Raw genomic sequence first — 23,893 nt, forward strand, 5'->3', positions numbered from 1 at the left:
CTTGTTCGACGGGCAGGGCAAGATGTACCTGCACACGGGTGGGACAAGTTCGCCCGCGACCTCGAGCTCGAGCGCAGCTACCAGCTCACCTTCCTCTACGAGGGTGATGGCGAGATGACCGTCAAGGTGTTCGACGACACGGCGTGCCGCAGGCACTACCACACCGGCGAATCCGGCTCGGATACCGATAGTTAGAACTTAGAGTGTTCTTTCTTTGCAGCGAATCTGGCTACGGGCCAGACGAAACCAGTAGTGGAGGTTTCTGGATGTTCGTCCTCGGTAGAACCAACAAGGGCACCATTTCTCGCTGGATTTTCCAGTTTGGGTGACTGAGTGTGCCCTCGAATGTTCTTTCTTGGTAGCCAACATACGAAAATCAACACAACTGGTTTCCTCATTTTGCAATGTTTTATTTGTGTCAACTATGGTTCAAACTATGTATTAGTTTGTGTAAACCATGTTCCCAATTATATTTAGTTTGTGTAAAACCATGTTCCAATATATAATATTTGAAACTATGTTTAAATGGAGTAGAGAAAAAAAAATAAGAAGAAAAAAAATGCGTCGCCCCGCTGGAGCAACCTCCAGACGCGCGGACAAAAGCGGTTATTTTAGCGTCCACGGCGTGACACAAACGGACGCTCGCGGACAATAGAATGTGTCACGCCGCTGGAGATGCCCTTATATCACCTCATACAAGTTGAGTCCAGCTATGTTGACCACACACAAGTGTGTTTTATGTTGACCACTTATGGTTATGGATGGCACTAGTGTGTAACTTTCATTGAATTGTAGTTTACACACAGCAAAAGCAGGGGTAGAGCTGATTTAAAAAATAAACTACTACTAGAATCTGCCTGCTTCCAATAAATCTGCTATGAAAGAAAAAAAAACCTTTGGTTTTGGCGTTTAACTTTTCTACAGCACAAGCGGGTTGTATAAGAAGAACCAAACACACCTTTAACAACCATGTTTCTTCCTTTCCCTTTGTTATTATTATCCGACGTTTATCAGCAGAGTTGCACACAAATGGGACCATACAATAACTGTTAACTGTAAAACAAAGTTCTCTGCTTTGATCAAACCTGTATTTAATTACCTACTCCCTCGGATCCATATTACTCCGCTTGTCTCTACTATGGATGTGTGTACGAGTAAAATGTTACATCCATATTAGTGATAGTTAATATGGATCGGAGAGAGCACTAACTCTAAAAACCTGGTTTGCCAAAAAGACTCTGAAATCCAGGTTTGAAGTAAAAAATTCGTGAAACCCTAAAAGAGTGCTGGACCCCTGTCATTCTTCTACCTTCTAACTCCAAAAACCTGCAACTTTTGATCACTCAGGCAGCCAAGGTACCCATCTCCTGATGGACTTTCCGCGTACCTTAGATCAAAGATTGGTTCACGATGGGTGGGCAGAGCAGTGGGCATCCCAAACAAAGGAAGCTCCCAGGTCTGGACCCCACACAATGCCTCGTCCCCAAAGGCAAAGAGGTGCCGACTGTTTCCGTAAGGAATGATTGAGGATTTGCACATGCGGATTTCACTCACGTTGGAGTAACAGGCGCTGCCTTGGGCAAAGGATGCACTTCCTGTCCTTGTGATGACTGTGTGATACCCCAGTTTCCCTGATCCAGACGGTGTCGGTGTTTGCGATAGATATGCTTGGGATGGAGCCACGTCTCCTGATAGATCAGACTTTGGCCGGAAGGAGGCCACCAAGAGATCAGTTGATGGGGGCCTACACGCGAGCGAGAAGCAAACACGTTGATTATCTTCCCCTAGCAGCAACTTTGGCCTGAGAAAAAACAATTCATGGATCAACAAAACAGCAAAGGCAGTTCTAAACAAACACCAACCAACATCAGTAATCGCAAACTACTTGATTGAACTATCCATGTGTCACATACTTGCTTTGGTTGCCATCAACATCCCACATGCAAGGTCCGATAGCAGAAGCAGAAATAACCTTCCTGGAACCGCTGCTATCAGTGACTGAGTGGAGTGTATGCACCAGATGAGAAGATAGCCCAGCCATAGAATGCAAGGGTCTTGAAGTCTGACGAGTATCAAAGACCAAAAGCATTCCATTCTACAGTACACAAATAATTTATTCATGTAAATCTTGCAAGGGTATCAACATTTAATACGCTTGAGACCAGGGCATCTGCTGAACCTGCAAGCCAGCATAAATATGGTGTGAAGCAGAGTCGTGTGCTGAGCAGGACCAAGCAGGAGCCTGCAAGGTAATGTCACAGATAATTAGGTCATTATGGCATTATCTGAAATAACAAAAGTCTTCTCATCCAACTGTGTTCAATCAATAGGACATTTCCAATGCAGGTGAATCCAAAATTCCAAATGGGATACCAAAATGCCTTTCTATCACAGATTCTTGGGGGTCTGCAGCGAGTCAAATGTGTGCTGTTGTAGGCATAATCATGTGGTAACATAACCAAGCAGCACTAAGTTCCATTAATCAAACCTCCAAACAAGCTAACAACAGGATTTGTATACCAGATACATGTTTCATTTGCTAAATAAGACGGATAACAAAAGGAGACAGTAGCGTTAGTTGCAAGTTGCTATAGAGTTGCAAGGTCAGACTATTACCGGCAAATAGCATTGAAGAACAACACTGTCAGTCGTCATGCTGGATTCAAATACAATGAGAAGTGTTGAAAAGAAAAAAAGGGACAAACAAGCTCAAAGGCAACAAGAAAACAGAAAAGAACCACATTTTTTCATAAGTTCAAGACAAACCTGAGAAGTGATAGCCTTTTTCCCAGTGATGCATATAGAGCAGAGCCACCAGGCAAGATACATATATCCTTGACAACTTTAGTATCAGGGGGAAGCTGTATATTACGTGCTTCATAATTGGAAGACATATTAATCTGTTGACAGTAAATCACACACAATAAGGTATTGCAAAATTTAGTGGCCATCCATTCATTTGGCAAAAGCACATGATTTAAACACACCTTGGTAAGAACATGTTCCCCAAATACACCAGGTGCCTTTCGAGAAGCAAGTATTATTTGGTTAGCTGCGTCTATGCCCATGACTCGAGCTCCGTCAAAAAATAAATCATTCTGCAAAATATGGGTAACAGATTATAAGAATTACACAATTCAATTCTGAAACAAGTAAAATCCATCAATGAAATTGTAAAATTGGTGGGATTTTTTGCCAGATTTGACCACCTGCCATGGCCACAAGTGCCACGTGTCACTTGCCTACCATGCCGAATTCAGCCAGCAGGTGGTCCTTTCTGTCATTGCACTGGGGCAGGAGGTTAAATCTGGCAAAAATTCGGTGTTGCAATGAGAATCAGCAGTACACATTCTGAAAGCCTCTTGACTCTACCTAAGCATTAGGTACCAGTTTGTATTATTTCATTTTTTTTTTCGAAAGGCTAAGTTTCTTTTCCACGAGAATGGGTCTGGGGGGCACCATGTTCTGATGTGCCGAACACATGTTTTCACCATCAAATGTAATGGGTCTATCATCTGACAATTACCATAGCAACAGTTGGCTTCCTTAGTCAGAAAATTAAATAGGTACTTCTTATGAAGCGTATGGAGATTCTCATCAACCTCCTAAAACAACCCTCGGATGCAAAAAAAAAAAGGTATGTATGTTCTATTGACCCTAAAAAATCGCATGTGGAAGTCCCTGCTCAATCCCATTTCTACTTTGAAGTTGCTATTACTCAAATGTTTCGGGTCATACAAGAAACCATATAGAAATGATCAGTAAAACATGTACTCCCTCCGTCCGGAAATAAGGGACTCGGATTTGTCTAGATTCACATATATTTAGGCGTGTTTTAGTGTGTAGATACAGGCGAATCTAGACAAATCCGAGTAACTTATTTCTTGACAGAGGAGGTGGTATATACTATATTGAATATACACAACTGAAAAATAGCACTTTGTAACAAATATTTACCTTTAAGACAAAACAGCAACTGTTGCTAGAGCTATGATCTGCTCTGTCTGAGGCTGACGGTTCCAGATATGTTCTTCCATCCGAGCGCTCTGCTATTTTCTTCAAAGCGGAGGAAGATTTAGCACATATATTCTCACACAGCGATATTAATATTTGAATTTTTAAAATAGTATTACCTGTCTTTTTGCAACACCAACATCTGTTGACCTCTGATTCTGAAACGTGCACGACATAAGTAAATATAAGCATAAGCTTCTCACAAAAGTGACAACTATTGAGCACAATTTTTTGCACGGTCTTTGATGTAGTCTTTGACCACTAATATATATACTAAATTATATGGATTAAGAATGTATAAATGGTATAGTTGCATTCGTCTTGAAAATTTCTTTTGTTTCATATATATTTTTATACAAACTTTGTGGACATCTTATAAGTACAAATCATAGTCAAAGTTGTAAGTTGCTGACCAGTGAAATTTAAGTGCGCCTTATATTTAGGCGCGGAGGGAGCACCATCTTTGTGCATTATTACAGTACACTATGAACTTGACACAACTGTTATCATTCAGAATTTGAACAGTACAATAAGTAACTAAGCTGGCTACAACCTATAGCATACCTTCTCAGCAATTATCTCCTCAAGCAACTTCCCTTGTTTCAGGACCTTATCCCAAGAAGAAAAGAAAAATGTTAGCAGGAAATTACTGGTACAAATCACCAAGAGAAAGCATTCTGTTTTCTACTCAGGTGACTGAAAAGGAATTCAAAGAAGCTCGACATAAAGATGTTACTTACCACTTCTGCAAGGGATTCGACCTTTTCCCTGCAAGACGATAATTGCTGCAGAGATGCAACAATATTCAGTTAATGGCCAAAAAGAAAATTCAGACAATATGAAGAAACAAACCTAACCTTTTCTAGGTCATTATTTAGAACCACAACCTCCGGCGCATAGAGATTGATGATGTCCTTATGTTTAAACCTCCTTGCACATTGAGGGCACTAACAAAGAATGAATTGGATAATGCGATTGGCAGATTATGCAGAAGGATATGGATGCAGTTATTCCAAACTTTTATCATTTGGCATACGTACCGTCGCACTAATGTTACCACGCTGCATTAACCATCTCTCCAGGCAGGATCTGCCGTAGACATGCCCACAAGGAATACAGCTGCAACATAGGGTATATCACCTAGTTAGCCATATGCGCGTAGACCAACCAGAGCAAGATCTAGTTCAATTTCAGGCAATAGTCATTGACACATTATAACAATAATAACATTTGGGGAAAATTTAGTCCTATTTCAGTGAATGGATATATCCATTCGATGTAGCCATGGCCCATCAAAATTCAAGGCGACATCGACAATAGTGCTGATGTGACACCATGTAGCAATGAAAGTACATTCAAAGTTCCAATTTCCTGTTAGTTCGAGAGAGAAAAAAAAACCAAAAGCATCCTTGTTTTTGTAACAAACTGACAACTAACTAGCAAACGCGAAGCAGGCAGTAAATCATCGAGCAATCCGGCCTCACCTTATGCGATGCGCGCCTTCGGAGGTCCAGGGCTCCATACACACGGGGCAATTGGGGGCGTTGGTCGCCCTATCCGCTGCGGCTGCCGCCGCGCCGCCGGGAACCCTAGTCGGCACGGAAGGCCCGCAGCCCTCCGCGACACTCTCCTCCTCCTCCGACTGTCCCTCCTCGTCCGACCTTTCGCCATCCTCTACATCCGTGCTTTCCTCAGACGACGACGAGCCTGAACCTCCCTCCTCCGAGCCATCCTCCTCATCCGGACCGTCCGCGTCCTCGCTGTAGCTGACCTCGAAATCGACGTCCTCGTCCTCCTGGACCGGCGTCGGAGGCGACGCGCGCCGGCCGCGGGAGCGCGACGGCATGGCGGCGGCGGCGGAGAAGGGTGTTGAACGGATTTTTTCGATTTTCCTTTTGTTTAATTTCTCTTTGTGTTTGGCATGGGAACAAATCCGTTTGGGTTAACTTCCATCGCCGCCGTCGGTTTTCCATCGTGGGGTTAGAGCATCTCCAATTTAGTTTTATCGCCCGCACGGCTCAATGAGTTATCCGGCGCTCCCAGGTCGAACCCAACAAATGGGTAGGCTAACGGGGGCGCCGATCGTTCTGGGCTCGCATCGTCAATGTCAACGAAACCGGTCGTCTTCCTGCTCGCCTTCCGCGCCACATCAAGATCCACACCGTCAGCATCAATGAAACCGGTTATCTTCCTCCTCGACTTCCGCAGCATCGACGCGTCCCATCAATGGGGCACGCGTCGGTGTTAATGGTCGCAACGTCCCTTCTCGCCGCTTTAAAAGCCGCCCTCACGCCGCTCCATCTCACACCATCCCATCCCCATCGCCCCTCTTCTCCCGTCGCAGACCGCTAGCTTCTCCCCAACCAACTGCAGCGACATGGAGCGCTTCAATAGTCGGGTGCCGCTACCAACGGCTTCGGTCGGCGGTGGCTTCTCGTCTAGGAGGCGCGCACCTGTGGAACGCATTCTACTCTTGCCCGCCAGACATGCTGTCATTGCCTATTCGACGGTACTCCAGAGGAGGGATCCTCGTGAAGGGGAGAAGAAGTAGGGGCCATAGGGCGGAGAGCTCTCGGGATGGTGGTGACAAGGGATTAACTTGTCAATGCCTACGGGTTGTAGACTAAGGTTTAGTTAGAAGTAGAGGGCAAGTAGATCTCGAAGGTTTCAGCCGAAAAGTACTCGACGATATGAAAGCTAGGGTTTGTGAGACAATGATTCGATACTTTCTTCGTCCCTCGACTCCCCCTTATATAGGAGGTGGAGCCGAGGGATTTCGTAATGTACAAGTTATAGAGTCCGGGAGGGTTTCTAACTCATCCCGCAAGATTACAAATATTATCTTCTAATACAACTCTAACTTTCCTTAATAACAATTTGGGCTTCCGGTTCTTCTTATTCTTCGAGTCGTGGTCCTTCAGTAAACCCCGGGTACTATCTTCGGCAGGCCCATTGGGGATGCCTATGTCAGTAGCCCCCGAGATTTTACTTGAATCGTAGAGTCAGGGAAAATCTCCACCTTTATATTTATTCGATAACTCTTATCTTTAACATATATCTTTGCATACGAATTTCTATATTGTACAGGGATAATGGTAGTTGGGGTTAGTTCATCTGACGGATCAGGTACTAGTTAACTGCTCTAGTGGCAATCCGCAAAAACCTACTTCAAGATCACGTCCCTGGACATGATCTCGGGATACTGGTGTAAACTTCGACAGGTGCCGCTTAAGGTCTTACCATTCTGTCGAGTCCCAGTCATATTTACCGGGTACCTAACGCGTTCGTTAGGATTTTTCTTCGTATCTGTTGATACGGAAAAAAGTAGCAAACCGACGTCAGAGACGGCGCCACGTCACACAGAACGGATCCGGGGTCTTACCTTCGCAAAGTTTTGCGGCATTCAGAAATTGTTCGCAACTTTGGCGTTCTGAGAATATATTGTCGAGTGCTTTTTCGGCTGTTGGAATAACACATTTTATTGAGTCAACGGATGACTTATATTGCTCTCCCGATGGGAGTATATGTCGAGTTATTTATATAACTCGAAATATGCTCACTTTTTCTTCTTCTTTTTTTTTCTCTCTTTTTTTTTATAATTTCATCGGGCACGCGAACAGCGTTCCCGATGGGAGTAGCCCCCGAGGTTACAGCCAAGGACTTGTGCTTGGGTGTAGGCTCCACGCCTTATGTCGCTATAGTTTTCACCTGTCGCATAGTTTTTCAAATCTCTCGGGTGCGCGAACAGCGCTCCCGATGGGAGTAGCCCCCGAGGCTATGAGCAAATTTTTTCATTTTTCCAAATTAGCCCCCGAGCGTTTGATCAAAAACTTGTATTTGATCAAAGTCTCTCAAAATAATCCATAATCTTCGGCTGTCGCCTTTTTTATGAAGCTGTTGAGTCGAAATTTTCTCTTGCTAAGGTGACACCACTGCTGACGATAGCCACGACCGCTGTTCCTGGAAATCGCGAGAAGTTTTCTCTCGCTGCCTTGCGGGCCCAAATTACGCATCGTATTGACACGTCGTGCAAGTGGGGGACACACGTCCTCCGCTTTTCCTGGCGCACGCACTGTAACGCTTACAGGGCGAAACTACTTTTTTACCCTTGCTCCACGTGTACACCATCTGCCTCGCACTTTTTCCATCTAACGGTGCGCCGCTTCGCCGCACCTCTATTTAAGGTCTTCATCTTCTTCCTCCCTCACTTTCGTTTGCGTCGCTCCTCTGCTCTCCTCTGCAAAAATCTCCCCTTGCGCCCCATAGCTCCTTGAGCTCAACTACTCTCACGCTGTACTCCTGCGCCATTGTTGATGCCACCGCGCAGATTGATCAGGCACAGTACTCCTGAATCGAAGATGGCTTCCGCAGATCTGGGGAGCGCTGAGTGGGAGAGATCCAAAATCTCTGCCCAAGACATTAACCTGCTGAAGAAACTGGGGATCAGCAAGAAGCCAAAAGCGCTATGCTTCCCCAGCGAAGAGAGCTACCCAACCCCTCCAATGGAGTATCGGGTTAGTTTCGTTGATCATCTCATCCGTGGCCTCTCTGCCCCCATTCACAATTTTATTCGTGGGTTGCTTTTCGTTTACGGATTGCAACTTCATCATCTCACACCCAACTCTATCCTCCATATTTCCATCTTCATCACTCTTTGCGAATCCTTCCTCGGCGTCCAGCCTAACTGGGCGTTATGGAAACGCATCTTTTTGTGTCGCCGTAATGGCTCTGCCAATGTCGCCTATAACATAGGCGGTGTTTGTATCTGCGTTCGCCCTGATGTCGAGTACTTCGATGTCAAATTCCCTGACTCAGTTCAAGGGTGGCGCAAAAAATGGCTGTACATCCACGAGGAGAATCATGGGTCTGTTGAAGACAACATTCCTCCTTTTGATGGTGCCGAGAAAATCTACCGCCGTCGGTCCTGGGATGCAGAAGCTACCGACGAAGAAAAAACGGCGACGGAGGCACTGATGACTCGCATCCATGAGCTTCAAAGTACCCGCGGTAAAGAACTGTCGGGTATCCAAATCACGGCATATTTCCTTAGGATCAGAGTGCAGCCTCTGCAGGCTCGCAAAAATCCCCTCTGGAAGTATGCTGGCGACAATGATGTGGATCGGCTGTCGGTGGATTTGCCGGTCAAGGATTTAGAAAAACTTGTCCGGAAAATCTCCTCCCTCAGCAAGAAAGATGCTGTCCCCTCTTCTTGTCGCGTAAAACCATATAGCGCCACCAATGCGCTCCCCAAGGTAACCTTTGTCGACTTGCTCATTTTTGTTTGATATCCTTTGCATAACTCTTTTATTGACATCCCCCGTTGTTTTTTGCAGAACCATCCAGATCTTGTTTCTCTTCCTCCCCTTCCTGAAGGTGGGGAAGTCGAAGAACGAGCCGTTGTCACTGATGACAACCAGGGTGCTCCTTGCCCCGAGAGTGAACCCGCAGGTTCTCGAAAATCTGCGGAATCCTCTGAAAAGGAGGCTGACTCCGAGGCTACCACATCGGCACACTCTCTTCCTCCTGCTGTTTCTCCAAAGAACAAGAGGAAAAGGACCGATGTCGAAGATTCCGGCACCTTCAAAGCCGAAGAAGCTGCTCCTTCAAATCGGAAGGCAGCTTTCGATCCATACCTTGACGCCCTCGTCAGTTCGTAAGTTACCCCTTGTTTCTTACTGTTTTGCCTCTTGAAGATTTTTGTCTACCTTGCTTCTCATCTTGTCGCCATTTAACCGTAGTGGTGACGAGGAAGAAACGCCAGCTATTGATGCGACTGCTCGAACGAGTACGACGCATACTTTAGTTGTTTCTGAAGTGCAAGTTGAAGGAGAAGAATCTTCGCCTCCTCAACAAAACACCGACGAACCTACTCCTCCTTCAAGCCCCCTCGTCCCTTCACCAAAAAGGGCGAGGGTTGAATCAATCACAGAGCCTATCTTACAATTGGGTAGCTCCTCGACTCCTCTTTTGGATGATGTAAGTCCTTGAATACTTTTTGATGCTATCGATGTTTTCACTGTTTGCTTCTTTTCATTTTGTGCTGTCGCGCTTTTTCCTATACTGATGCTTTCTTTCTCTATCTTTCTTTAACAGCCTTTGATTAAGGAATTCATCCGCTTCGGTGCCCAATTCGTCGGGTACCGTGAATATGCTAGCAAAGCTGAAGGTAATGTCTTTCTGCTTTTCTTTACCCATGACTTCTCACTCCTTTCTTGTCGTGATTTGACTGGCTTTGACTATTTTGGCAGAAAAACTTGCGGAGGCCAACAAACGTGCCGACACACTTGCTCAAAAATTAGAGCAAAGTGAGGAGGCTCGTAAGAAGGCCGAATCAGATGCTAGTAAGGCTAGGGCAGATGCTGACAAGGCCAAGGCAGACGCTGCTGGTGTCAAAGAACTTCGGAAGAGGCTTCACGACGCCGAGACTGCTTTGAGCGAGCATATAACCGCACAATCTGCTCGTGAAGAAGCGATTACTAAACGCCTGGAATCACAAAGCCGTCGCTTTGTCAGTAAGTGCCCGAGCTATTTTGCATTCTTTGGACTTGCTTTTCTTTACTCGTTTGTTGATCAATAAATTTCTGCCTCGACAGAGAAAACATCTCAAGAATATGAACTTGAAGATCCCGACAATGATCCCCTTCTTGACGCACTTGCTTTCCTTGAGTTTCACGGAGATGAAGCACGCGAAGGTCTTACTGTGGCTAGGGAAGGATTGTCGCGGCTCTACCCTTACTTCTTCCCGAAGAAAAAGGAACCCACGACTTTCCTTGCTCTTGCCAAGTGCTTCAATCCCCCAGAAGATCTTGGACTTAAGCTTCGCCAAGAAAATATGAAGGTGGCCGTGGAAAGCACTATTGCTCTAGTTGCTGACAGCCAGCAAAACGTCGACTGGACCAAAGTTGGCGACACACAGGAGATGGAGACCATGAAGTGGCAATCGCTGATCAGGGCTTCAAAGCCCAACTCAAAGAAGATCCTCGCCTATCTTGGATGCAAGCCAACTCCTGCTCCTAGCTCGTCGAAGCCGGAGGTCTAGTAGAATGCCCTATCTTTTTCTGTTTTTATTTTTACTGTTTCTTTTGATGTTGACGTCACAATAGCCTTGGCGACAACTGTCGTAGTAATTCTTTTGAAGACTCCCTCTGTAATAGCTGTGTAAATTTTCCGAAGATCAATGGAATTCTATTTTGCGTGATCATTGATACTGAAATTTTCTTTTCCAGTTGATATTTGATAACTACTCCGCAAATCCTCATCATGCCGATACTTTTCCTGCTTCCTCCTTCTCGAAGAAAACACTTGTCGATGATGACCTTATTGAAGGTTCTTCAATTAAACACTCCTCGCAAGATTTGCAAGAACTTCGCCAACAACTTCAATCCATGAAAAAGCAAACTCTTGCGATGATGGAGCAATCCCGCAAAGCATCCGAAAGAGAGAAAATTGCCCTTCAACAAGCTAAAGAAGCCATAACTGCCAAGGAAGCTGCTATTTCGGAAGCTGAAAAAGCAACCACTCGAGAAAATAGTATGCTCGAGCTAATGAATGAAGCTAGTGTGGATATGTTAGGTACGCTTTTTCAACCCAGAACTTCTTCTGTCTTTTGCTGTATCCCCCTTTTTTGTTGAATTTCTCGTTCTTTCGCTTAATAGGTTCTGTTCTCGACGCTGCTGCTGAAGATGAAAGGGTGAATGTAAGAACGAACCTCCTTGTTAACCTTTCTCTTAACCACGGCTGCCTGTTCTGGGCCACTCCCGAGCGAACCCAACAGATTGTCAGGTTTCAAGACCGCGCCTGTCAGGTTCGTGAATTCCTTAATTTCTGCACGAGAACCTTGACCCTTGTTTACAAGACTATGTTCCCTCGAGATGAAGCTCCCGATACTCTTCTTGGCTTGATGGAAAAGTTTCGAGATGCCCCTCGTATTCATAACTTTGTACGAGCTCAGTTGACTGCTGGAGCAAGATTCGCCATGATCATGATACATATCTGCCATCCAAAATTAGATCTGACGAAGATTGCCTCCGAGTGCCTGGCCAAGAAATCGAGACGAAAGAATAACGTTGACAAAATCAATGACATGGTGACTCCTGTAGCCGAAGAGATGATGGTTGAACTTCTTCGGATGGATTCTGAATTCTTTGTCAAGGGGAGCTATGCTGATCATAAGACGACTGCTGCAAATAACAAAGGTTTATCCATAGATAGTATATTAGGCTTTGACTGAGTTGTATTATATTGCGAAAAGTTATGTCTATATTTTTCGTCGAATCTATTGATGAAGTTTTCTATATTGTGAAGTGTAGTCTATATTGCGAAGCCCCCGAGCCTTTGGCCGGAGCTTATACTATTTTTTCGTCTCGAAGAATGTACTGTTTTGCGAGAATATATGTATTTTGCTATCGTGGGTTATGAGCCCCCGAGCCTGTCGAAGAAAAAGATGTATATCATCACTATCTTTTACTATATTGCAGCACCGCGAGCCCGCCTCATTAAAAACCTTTCCAGCCCTACTCGGTGCCCTGAAAAGGAAAAGAGTGCGTCTGAAAACTCGCGGGCGTTTCAGTACATTGTATTTTTACAAAAGAAGGCTATATTTCGACTCTAAGCGTAGAATCGCCTAAGCTGCGCCACGTTCCAAGGGTTTTTCTCGGGAACCCCTGTCTTCTTGTCCTTGATCCTGTATGCTCCTCCTTCAATTACTTCTGTGACGATGTAAGGGCCAAGCCATGGCGACTCGAGTTTTTCAGTACTTTGCTGATTCAGCCGTAGGACTAAATCTCCGACTTGAAAAGATCTTGGCCGTAATCGTCGACTGTGGTAGTTTTTCAGGTCTTGCTGGTACTTGGTGACCCGTGAGAGTACTTCATCTCGAGCTTCGTCGAGTGCATCTACATCGTCCTCCAAAGCTCTTCTTGAGGTTTCTTCATCATACTACTCTTGGGGAGTCATGCTCTATTTCAATTGGTAGTACTGCCTCAGCTCCGTGGACTAAGAAGAATGGAGTTTCTTGTGTCGCCGTATTTGGTGTTGTTCGAATACTCCACAAGACACTTGGCAATTCTTCTGGCCAGGTATGTCGAGCCTTTTCAAGCGGTCCTAGCAGGCGCTTTTTAATACCATTGCAGATGATACCATTGGCTTTTTCGACTTGACCGTTGGTTTGCGGGTGCCCAACAGACGCGAAGTGCAATTTGATGCCTACTGCGCAAAGATGCCTTGAATTCCTTGGACGTGAAGTTGCTACCATTGTCTGTGACGATGCTGTGAGGTACTCCAAACCGAAAAACGATGCCCTTCACGAATTTTATTGCTGACGCTGCATCTGGTGAATTTATCGGCTTTGCTTCTATCCACTTGGTGAATTTATCGACAACAACCAACATGTACTCGTATCCTCCTGGCGAAGTGTAACACCCCAATTTTCAATAAAAAGAAAGTTAGAGAATTCCAGAGAGCAAAATTTCAAACCAACAAAAACTTTTAAAGTGCATATAGTACTGATGGCGTGTAACTCACACGTTCGTTGGGAACCCCAAGAGGAAGGTATGATGCGCACAACAGCAAGTTTTCCCTCAGAAAGAAACCAAGGTTTATCGAACCAGGAGGAGCCAAGAAGCACGTTGAAGGTTGATGGCGGCGGGATGTAGTGCGGCGCAACACCAGGGATTCCGGCGCCAACGTGGAACCTGCACAACACAACCAAAGTACTTTGCCCCAACGAAACAGTGAGGTTGTCAATCTCACCGGCTTGCTGTAACAAAGGATTAACCGTATTGTGTGGAAGATGATTGTTTGCAGAAAACAGTAAAACAAGTATTGCAGTAGATTGTATGCGATGTAAAGAATAGGACCGGGGTCCACAGTTCACTAGAGGTGTCTCTCCCATAAGATAAAAGCATGTTGGGTGAACAAATTACAGTCGGGCAATTGACAAATAGAGAGGGCATAACAATGCACATACATGTCATGATAAATATAGTGAGATTTAATTGGGCATTACGACAAAGTACATAGACCGCTATCCAGCATGCATCTATGCCTAAAAAGTCCACCTTCAGGTTATCATCCGAACCCCTTCCAGTATTAAGTTGCAAACAACAGACAATTGCATTAAGTATGGTGCGTAATGTAATCAATAACTACATCCTTAGACATAGCATCAATGTTTTATCCCTAGTGGCAACAGCACATCCACAACCTTAGAACTTTCTGTCACCGTCCTGCATTCAATGGAGGCATGAACCCACTATCGAGCATAAATACTCCCTCTTGGAGTTAAGAGCAAAAACTTGGCCAGAGCCTCTACTAATAACGGAGAGCATGCAAGATCATAAACAACACATAGGTAATAACTTGATAATTAACATAACATAGTATTCTCTATCCATCGGATCCCGACAAACACAACATATAGTATTACAGATAGATGATCTTGATCATGTTAGGCAGCTCACAAGATCCAACAATGAAGCACAATGAGGAGAAGACAACCATCTAGCTACTGCTATGGACCCATAGTCCAGGGGTGAACTACTCACTCATCACTCCGGAGGCGACCATGGCGGTGAAGAGTCCTCCGGGAGATGAATCCCCTCTCCGGCAGGGTGACGGAGGAGATCTCCAGAATCCCCCGAGATGGGATTGGCGGCGGCGGCGTCTCAAAGTAAGGTTTTCCGTATCGTGGCTCTCGCATCGGGGGTTTCACGACGAAGGCTATTTGTAGGCGGAAGGGCAGGTCAGGGGGCCACACGAGGGGCCCACACTATAGGTCGGCGCGGCCAGGGCTTGGGCCGCGCCGCCCTATAGTCTGGCCACCTCGTGGCCCCACTTCGTCTCCTCTTCGGTCTTCTGGAAGCTTCGTGGCAAAATAGGACCCTGGGCGTTGATTTCGTCCAATTCCGAGAATATTTCGTTACTAGGATTTCTGAAACCAAAAACAGCAGTAAACAAAGAATCGGCACTTCGGCATCTTGTTAATAGGTTAGTTCCAGAAAATGCACGAATATGACATAAAGTGTGCATAAAACATGTAGATATCATCAATAATGTGGCATGGAACACAAGAAATTATCGATACGTCGGAGACGTATCAGCATCCCCAAGCTTAGTTTTGCTCGTCCCGAGCAGGTAAAACGATAACAAAGATAATTTCTGGAGTGACATGCCATCATAACCTTGATCATACTATTTGTAAACATATGTAATGAATGCAGCGATCAAAACAATGGTAATGACATGAGTAAACAAGTGAATCATAAAGCAAAGACTTTTCATGAATAGCACTTCAAGACAAGCATCAATAAGTCTTGCATAAGAGTTAACTCATAAAGCAATAATTCATAGTAGAAGCATTGAAGCAACACAAAGGAAGATTAAGTTTCAGCGGTTGCTTTCAACTTATAACACGTATATCTCATGGATATTGTCAACATAGAGTAATATAACAAGTGCAATATGCAAGTATGTAGGAATCAATGCACAGTTCACACAAGTGTTTGCTTCTTGAGGTGGAGAGAAATAGGTGAACTGACTCAACATTAAAAGTAAAAAGAATGGTCCTTCAAAGAGGAAAGCATCGATTGCTATATTTGTGCTAGAGCTTTTATTTTGAAAACATGAAACAATTTTGTCAACGGTAGTAATAAAGCATATGAGTTATGTAAATTATATCTTACAAGTTGCAAGCCTCATGCATAGTATACTAATAGTGCCCGCACCTTGTCCTAATTAGCTTGGACTACCGGATCATCGCAATACACATGTTTTAACCAAGTGTCACAATGGGGTACCTCCATGCCGCCTGTACAAAGGTCTAAGGAGAAAGCTCGCATTTTGGATTTCTCGCTTTTGATTATTCTCAACTTAGACATCCATACCGGGACAACATGGATAACAGATAATGGACTCCTCTTTAATGCATAAGCATGTGGCAACAATTATTATTCTCATATGAGATTGAGGATATATGTCCAAAACTGAAACTTCCACCATGAATCATGGCTTTAGTTAGCGGCCCAATGTTCTTCTCTAACAATATGTATGCTCCAACCATTAAGGTGGTAGATCTCTCTTACTTCAGACAAGACAGACATGCATAGAAACTCACATGATATTCAACAAAGAATAGTTGATGGCGTCCCCAGAAACATGGTTATCGCACAACAAGCAACTTAATAAGAGATAAAGTGCATAAGTACATATTCAATACCACAATAGTTTTTAAGCTATTTGTCCCATGAGCTATATATTGCAAAGGTGAAGAGTGGAAATTTAAAGGTAGCACTCAAGCAATATACTTTGGAATGGCGGAGAAATACCATGTAGTAGGTAGGTATGGTGGACACAAATGGCATAGTGGTTGGCTCAAGGATTTTGGATGCATGAGAAGTATTCCCTCTCGATACAAGGTTTAGGCTAGCAAGGTTATTTGAAACAAACACAAGGATGAAGCGGTGCAGCAAAACTCACATAAAAGACATATTGAAAACATTATAAGACTCTACACCGTCTTCCTTGTTGTTCAAAACTCAATACTAGATATTATCTAGACTTTAGAGAGACCAAATATGCAAACCAAATTAAGCAAGCTCTAGGTGTTTCTTCATTAATGGGTGCAAAGTATATGATGCAAGAGCTTAAACATGAGCACAACAATTGCCAAGTATCAAATTATTCAAGACATTTTAGAATTACTACATGTAGCATTTTCCAATTCCAACCATATAACAATTTAACGAAGAAGAAACTTCGCCATGAATACTATGAGTAAAGCCTAAGGACATACTTGTGCATATGCAACAGCGGAGCGTGTCTCTCTCCCACACAATGAATGCTAGGATCCATTTATTCAAACAAAACAAAAAACAAAAACAAACCGACGCTCCAAGCAAAGCACATAAGATGTGACGGAATAAAAATATAGTTTCAGGGGAGGAACCTGATAATGTTGTCGATGAAGAAGGGGATGCCTTGGGCATCCCCAAGCTTAGACGCTTGAGTCTTCTTAGAATATGCAGGGGTGAACCACCGGGGCATCCCCAAGCTTAGAGCTTTCACTCTCCTTGATCATATTGCATCATACTCCTCTCTTGATCCTTGAAAACTTCCTCCACACCAAACTCGAAACAACTCATAAGAGGGTTAGTGCACAATAAAAATTAACATGTTCAGAGGTGACACAATCATTCTTAACACTTCTGGACATTGCATAAAGCTACTGGACATTAATGGATCAAAGAAATTCATCCAACATAGCAAAAGAGGCAATGCGAAATAAAAGGCAGAATCTGTCAAAACAGAACAGTTCGTAAAGACGAATTTTAAAATGGCACCAGACTTGCTCAAATGAAAATGCCCAAATTGAATGAAAGTTGCATACATATCTGAGGATCACGCACGTAAATTGGCTTAATTTTCTGAGCTACCTACAGGGAGGCAGGTCGAAATTCGTGACAGCAAAGAAATCTGAAACTGCGCAGTAATCCAAATCTAGTATGAACTTTACTATCAACGACTTTACTTGGCACAACAAAACACAAAACTAAGATAAGGAGAGGTTGCTACAGTAGTAAACAACTTCCAAGACACAAAATAAAAACCAAGTACTGTAGTAAAAACCATGGGTTGTCTCCCATAAGCGCTTTTCTTTAACGCCTTTCAGCTAGGCGCAGAAAGTGTATATCAAGTATTATCGAGAGACGAAGCATCGACATTACCTTGGGCTTTACCCTTACCTTTCTTGTCCTTTTTCTTACCCTTTGGCTTAGGGAATATATGGCTACCCCCGGTTGTAGAGGTGAATTTTAGGGTGCCTTCTCTCATGTCTATGACTGCTCCCAATAGTTTCAGCAGGGATCTTCCGAGTGTGATTTGTCCTGTTCCTGCGCATTCAATGACAAGATAATCAATGGATATTGTTCTCCCAAGAATGGTTGTATGCACACCCGCAGCTATCCCTTTAGGAATTATAACAGAGTTATCAATAAGAGTTATTCCTTCTCCCCCTTCAGCGAATTCCCAAAGTTTCAAAGATTTATGAATACTCTTAGGCATTAGGCAAAATTCAGTCATAATATCACAATTAGCATGAAGAGTTTGGTCACCTATGACAATTTTAATAGTAGGATCCCACAATGAAGGTTCAGAGTTCACTAAAACTTGATCAAGACGGTTACGAATATATCCATAATTTTCATTTAAGCGAGATGCACTTGTCTCAAGAGTGTTTAATCTATTATAAATGCTAATAAGGGCTGAATCAAAGTTATTAGCTGAATCATGTGATGCAACCAACTTCTTTATGGCATTAAAAGCTTGATCCCCATTACAATGAAGGAAATCTCCTCCCACTAGAGCATCCAAGGCATATCTATAGCGAATCATAAGACCAAAATAAAAATTACTAAGGAGCAAACTTAGAGTCATTTGAGGTTCAGCTTTACGATAAGAAGTAAAAATCCTGGACCAAGCATCTTTAAAACTTTCCTCATCCCCTTGTTTAAAAGTAAAAACTAATTCCTCAGGTGAAGAAGTAACAGGTACAGAGCTAGACATGATAACAAAAGTAAACTAAATGCAGGTAACTAATTTTTTTTTGTGTTTTTGATATAGCAAACAAGATAGCAAATAAAGTAAAACTAGCAACTAATTTTTTTTGTATTTTGATTTAGTGCAGCAAACAAAGTAGTAAATAAAACTAAGCAAGACAAAAACAAAGTAAAGAGATTGGGAAGTGGAGACTCCCCTTGCAGCGTGTCTTGATCTCCCCGGCAACGGCGCCAGAAAAAGAGCTTGATGGCGTGTAACTCACACGTTCGTTGGGAACCCCAAGAGGAAGGTATGATGCGCACAGCAGCAAGTTTTCCCTCAGAAAGAAACCAAGGTTTATCGAACCAGGAGGAGCCAAGAAGCACGTTGAAGGTTGATGGCGGCGGGATGTAGTGCGGCGCAACACCAGGGATTCCGGCGCCAACGTGGAACCTGCACAACACAACCAAAGTACTTTGCCCCAACGAAACAGTGAGGTTGTCAATCTCACCGGCTTGCTGTAACAAAGGATTAACCGTATTGTGTGGAAGATGATTGTTTGCAGAAAACAGTAAAACAAGTATTGCAGTAGATTGTATGCGATGTAAAGAATAGGACCGGGGTCCACAGTTCACTAGAGGTGTCTCTCCCATAAGATAAAAGCATGTTGGGTGAACAAATTACAGTCGGGCAATTGACAAATAGAGAGGGCATAACAATGCACATACATGTCATGATAAATATAGTGAGATTTAATTGGGCATTACGACAAAGTACATAGACCGCTATCCAGCATGCATCTATGCCTAAAAAGTCCACCTTCGTGTTATCATCCGAACCCCTTCCGTATTAAGTTGCAAACAACAGACAATTGCATTAAGTATGGTGCGTAATGTAATCAATAACTACATCCTTAGACATAGCATCAATGTTTTATCCCTAGTGGCAACAGCACATCCACAACCTTAGAACTTTCTCACATCGTCCTGCATTCAATGGAGGCATGAACCCACTATCGAGCATAAATACTCCCTCTTGGAGTTAAGAGCAAAAACTTGGCCAGAGCCTCTACTAATAACGGAGAGCATGCAAGATCATAAACAACACATAGGTAATAACTTGATAATTAACATAACATAGTATTCTCTATCCATCGGATCCCGACAAACACAACATATAGTATTACAGATAGATGATCTTGATCATGTTAGGCAGCTCACAAGATCCAACAATGAAGCACAATGAGGAGAAGACAACCATCTAGCTACTGCTATGGACCCATAGTCCAGGGGTGAACTACTCACTCATCACTCCGGAGGCGACCATGGCGGTGAAGAGTCCTCCGGGAGATGAATCCCCTCTCCGGCAGGGTGCCGGAGGAGATCTCCAGAATCCCCCGAGATGGGATTGGCGGCGGCGGCGTCTCAGTAAGGTTTTCCGTATCGTGGCTCTCGGTACTGGGGGTTTCGCGATGAAGGCTATTTGTAGGCGGAAGGGCAGGTCAGGGGGCCACACAAGGGGCCCACACTATAGGTCGGCGCGGCCAGGGCTTGGGCCGCGCCGCCCTATAGTCTGGCCACCTCGTGGCCCCACTTCGTCTCCTCTTCGGTCTTCTGGAAGCTTCGTGGCAAAATAGGACCCTGGGCGTTGATTTCGTCCAATTCCGAGAATATTTCGTTACTAGGATTTCTGAAACCAAAAACAGCGTAGAAACAAAGAATCGGCACTTCGGCATCTTGTTAATAGGTTAGTTCCAGAAAATGCACGAATATGACATAAAGTGTGCATAAAACATGTAGATATCATCAATTATGTGGCATGGAACACAAGAAATTATCGATACGTCGGAGACGTATCAAGTACCATGCATAGGACTTGTGCATTTGTTTGATATGCCATGATGATTGTTATTACTTGTATTTTCTATGCTCTAAAAACCCTAATGTGATCTTGTGAAGATCACCAACCCAATAAAACAAAGAGGAAGAAATTTCCAATAATTGCAAAACCCTAAAAACCCTCACATATGCCTTATGGCATTTTTATAAATTTTGACCCTAGACCAATTTGGTCTTCACCATTAGTTGAATAATGTTTCTAAACACTTATTACAACTTTTGGAATCAAAGTTTCACTTCTCAAATAATTCCCAAAGGCAAAACTAGCTCACATAGAATAATGGTCAAAACTGAAATTTATAGTCTGATCACTACTTTGAGCCTTTGCCATTCAATTTTCTCAACCCAAATCTTGCTAACTCTTTGCACCATTTCAAAGTCAACATTAAGGTGAACAACTTTGGTAAAGATCACCTTGCCAAAATCATCCTTGATCATGAGCTGGGCTCATCCAAAGTCCCAACTTTTTAGCATATGGAACATTCCCCACTTAGCCAATTTGCAAATTTTTGAATTCTAAAAATTCCACCACCACCTCAAATCACCTCTGGTCAAATACAACTTATCTCAACACAAACATTTCAAATGGTTTCACCTTTTGAATTATTTCAAATTTGAACAATTTTGCAAATTCCAAAATTGGGCACTATTTGCAACTATTGCAAATAGTGTTTCTTCTCAACCTAATCTACCCCAACCTACACCATTGTGTCCCCTGGTCCCCTCTAACCCTAAGTGCTGCATAGCAAGGCTAAGGAGAGGAGGAGGGCAGCTAGGGCATGGCCATGCCGGCCATGGCGCCCAACCCGACAAGCTCCCCCTCTCTCCATTGCTTCCCTGCCCTGGCCACCTCGCCACAGCATGCCACCGCATCCCCTACGCCACCCTAGCACCGCCATGGTCGAGCTCGAGCACGACACTGGCCGGAGATCGCGCGCCCAGCACACGCCCAGAACCGCCAGGATGCCGCTCGTGTCGCGCGTGGACAAGCTGAGTACACGCGCCGTCCCACGCGCTCACGCAGCCCCTGGACCCCCTGCGAGCACCTTGAGCCTCACCGTGACACCGCGACGCCGTTGGACACGCCCTCGACCACGACCCGCACCCGCCGTCGCCGGAGAAGCCAACCCTGGTCCGCCGCGGGCGCGGCAGACACGGAAACAATGTGACGCCATCCAACGCCGCCCGACCGTGCCAGCACCACCTCTAGCTTCGCCTGGACGAGGAGAACCCGACAGCACCCTCGCCTAGCTTGACAGCTCGCTGGAGACGCCGCGCGCGTGTCGATTTCTTCCCTGCCCCGCAGCACCCTCGCGTTGCTATAAATAGAGCACTCCCCTCGTCGATCTGACCACACCACCTTGCTCTCCACCTCTCACTGCTTCACAACCACCACACCACTCGCTCGATTCTCGCCGGAGCTGCTCCAATTTGGAGATCAGAGCCGCCAGTACCTGGTGGACGCCGCCGTCGATTGGAGCCACCCCAGGACGAGCCGCCGGTACCTGGAGCCTCGCCGTCGTCCACCACTTCACCGCGCATACTGCCATCCCTCGCTGGAGCACTGGTTAGCTCTCCCACCCCCTACCTGAGCCGCCGGCGAACTCCCTCTCTCGCCGGCGAGACGATGAGCCTGAGCCGTTCGATCCTGATCTAATCCTACGCCCCATGCTGCTACATACCGTTTCGGTGTTTAAGAGCCGCTGACAGGCGGGACCCCCCTGTCAGGCAGCCCGCGCGGCACTGGACCGTGGTTGGGCTGGCCTTGGGCCGTTTTTAAATCTTTGAGCCCACCTAGCTTTCCCGCCGGCCTTTTATTTCAAATTTGATTCAAACAATTCCCAAACAATTTCCTTACAGCACAAACTTTGAAATTAAATAGTTTCAAATTGGCTAAACCAAATTTAGTGAATTTTATGTTGTTGGAAAGCTACTGAAATTCTCTACAACATGCCACTGGTCCCATGACCAGATTCTTTGTAGAATTAATTTGATAAAAATAACAAGGCAGGGACTTTTCCCTATTCAAATAAATCTTAAAAATCAACCAAAATAGATATTAAGTTAATTTTAACTCTAATAGCTCACATTTGACTTACACTAATTGTTTATGCAATAAAATGGTGTGGTCACTTTGCATGATCATGCCCTAGTCTAATTAATGGATATTATGGCTAGTTTAACTAGTTGATATTGTCCAAAACTATTAGAGTAAATTTTGTGGAGTCTTATACGCCATTTAAACTTGTCTCACATGAATTCATGGGATGTTTGTACCTCTGGTCCAAAATCTCTTATATGAATTACTTGAGATTTAAATCATATGTTGAGTATTAAATGAGATGAGGTGATCTACCTCATTTAAATCATTTTCCCAAATGATGATGATGAACATTTGACTTAGGTCAATATGAGTTCATACATGATTGTTTGAGAAATTAAATCTTAAGAAGATTTCAATGAGAGGAAATTATTTCTCAATAACCCTATGGAAACTATCATTTACATATTAAATACAAAGAAGTGAATTCTTTTTAAATAACACAACCCATGCACCCTAGTTAAATTATTTGTGTGCATAGAATAGTTGTGTGTTTATATGTGATGTATGGAATAGCCATTGAATTAGTGAGTAACTATACTCGTATTCAAATTTAGACGGTAGCACCGGAGAGTACGCCGAAGAAGAAGGTTGCTACCAAGAGGAGGAGGAGGAACAGTTTGAGAACTACCAGGCAAGCTAATATTCTTGCAAAGTGCAAAGCCCTTGGGGCAAGGCACCATGATTCTTACCTTTTCTTACATAAGCCTATCCCAAGTTTTTACATTACAAGTTTTTACTTGTTTTCTCAATAAGTTACTTTTATAGTTAACTTTGGTCAAAGTACAAGTTGGTTACTAGAGTAGTAGAGTTAGTCTCCATCAAGCAAAGCAAGATAGCACCCCTCATGATTTAGAGCTATTGCTAATGAAATAAAACCTGACTACTCTAGATGGGAACTTGTGATTTTGAAATGAATTTGAAACCTTGGAATGATGATGCATTCCATTGAATGATTTTTGAAGGTGAATATGACCAAGAGAAGATGGTGATTTTTGATAAAACATGATGTTGGTTTGGATGCGATACCTTTCCAATTTTTGAGTACCCCCACAATACCTGATTATGGGTAGGGCTTAACTGGAAATTTATGCATCTTAGTATGGGTTCCCTCTAAAAAAGCGTCATCGGGGTTATGCCGAAAGCTGCCTCTACAACAAAAGAAATGATATGATATGACGATAAATGAGGTGAATGTCTGGCCCAAGCCCTGTGCAGTTCCCAGGCTGACTGTCTGTCTTCACTGGGAGGCCAAGCTCATGGGGATAGGTGCTCATACTAGGATTTATAAGTGAAAGGTTATGGTTGATGATCCGCGTACTGAGTTACGATGATTCGGGGAAATCCC

The 23,893-nt window shown here is 44.0% G+C and overlaps 1 protein-coding gene across 2 annotated transcripts in view; it reads right to left on the bottom strand.

Moving 5' to 3' along the window:
• Positions 1–959: 959 nt before the first annotated feature.
• LOC127297583 (uncharacterized) overlaps positions 960–23,893 on the bottom strand; it is a 73,700-nt gene continuing 50,766 nt past the window's right edge. The window contains exons 1-13 of one of the 2 annotated variants that reach the window (XM_051327907.2): positions 5,499–5,914; positions 5,055–5,133; positions 4,872–4,961; positions 4,755–4,799; positions 4,579–4,623; positions 4,134–4,172; positions 3,958–4,056; positions 2,988–3,098; positions 2,767–2,900; positions 2,617–2,656; positions 2,180–2,242; positions 1,914–2,095; positions 960–1,801 (exon numbers count right to left, since the gene is read on the bottom strand). In XM_051327907.2, the coding sequence (XP_051183867.1) occupies positions 1,306–1,801; positions 1,914–2,095; positions 2,180–2,242; positions 2,617–2,656; positions 2,767–2,900; positions 2,988–3,098; positions 3,958–4,056; positions 4,134–4,172; positions 4,579–4,623; positions 4,755–4,799; positions 4,872–4,961; positions 5,055–5,133; positions 5,499–5,860 (1,785 nt within the window). In that variant the 5' untranslated portion in view covers positions 5,861–5,914 and the 3' untranslated portion in view covers positions 960–1,305. Of the gene's footprint in view, positions 1,802–1,913; positions 2,096–2,179; positions 2,243–2,616; positions 2,657–2,766; positions 2,901–2,987; positions 3,099–3,957; positions 4,057–4,133; positions 4,173–4,578; positions 4,624–4,754; positions 4,800–4,871; positions 4,962–5,054; positions 5,134–5,498; positions 5,915–23,893 lie in introns of those variants that run through there. The other variant, XM_051327908.2, reaches the window with a different exon arrangement.

This window comes from Lolium perenne, chromosome 4, assembly GCF_019359855.2.
Source record: "Lolium perenne isolate Kyuss_39 chromosome 4, Kyuss_2.0, whole genome shotgun sequence".
In the NCBI taxonomy this organism is placed as follows: Eukaryota; Viridiplantae; Streptophyta; class Magnoliopsida; order Poales; family Poaceae; genus Lolium; species Lolium perenne.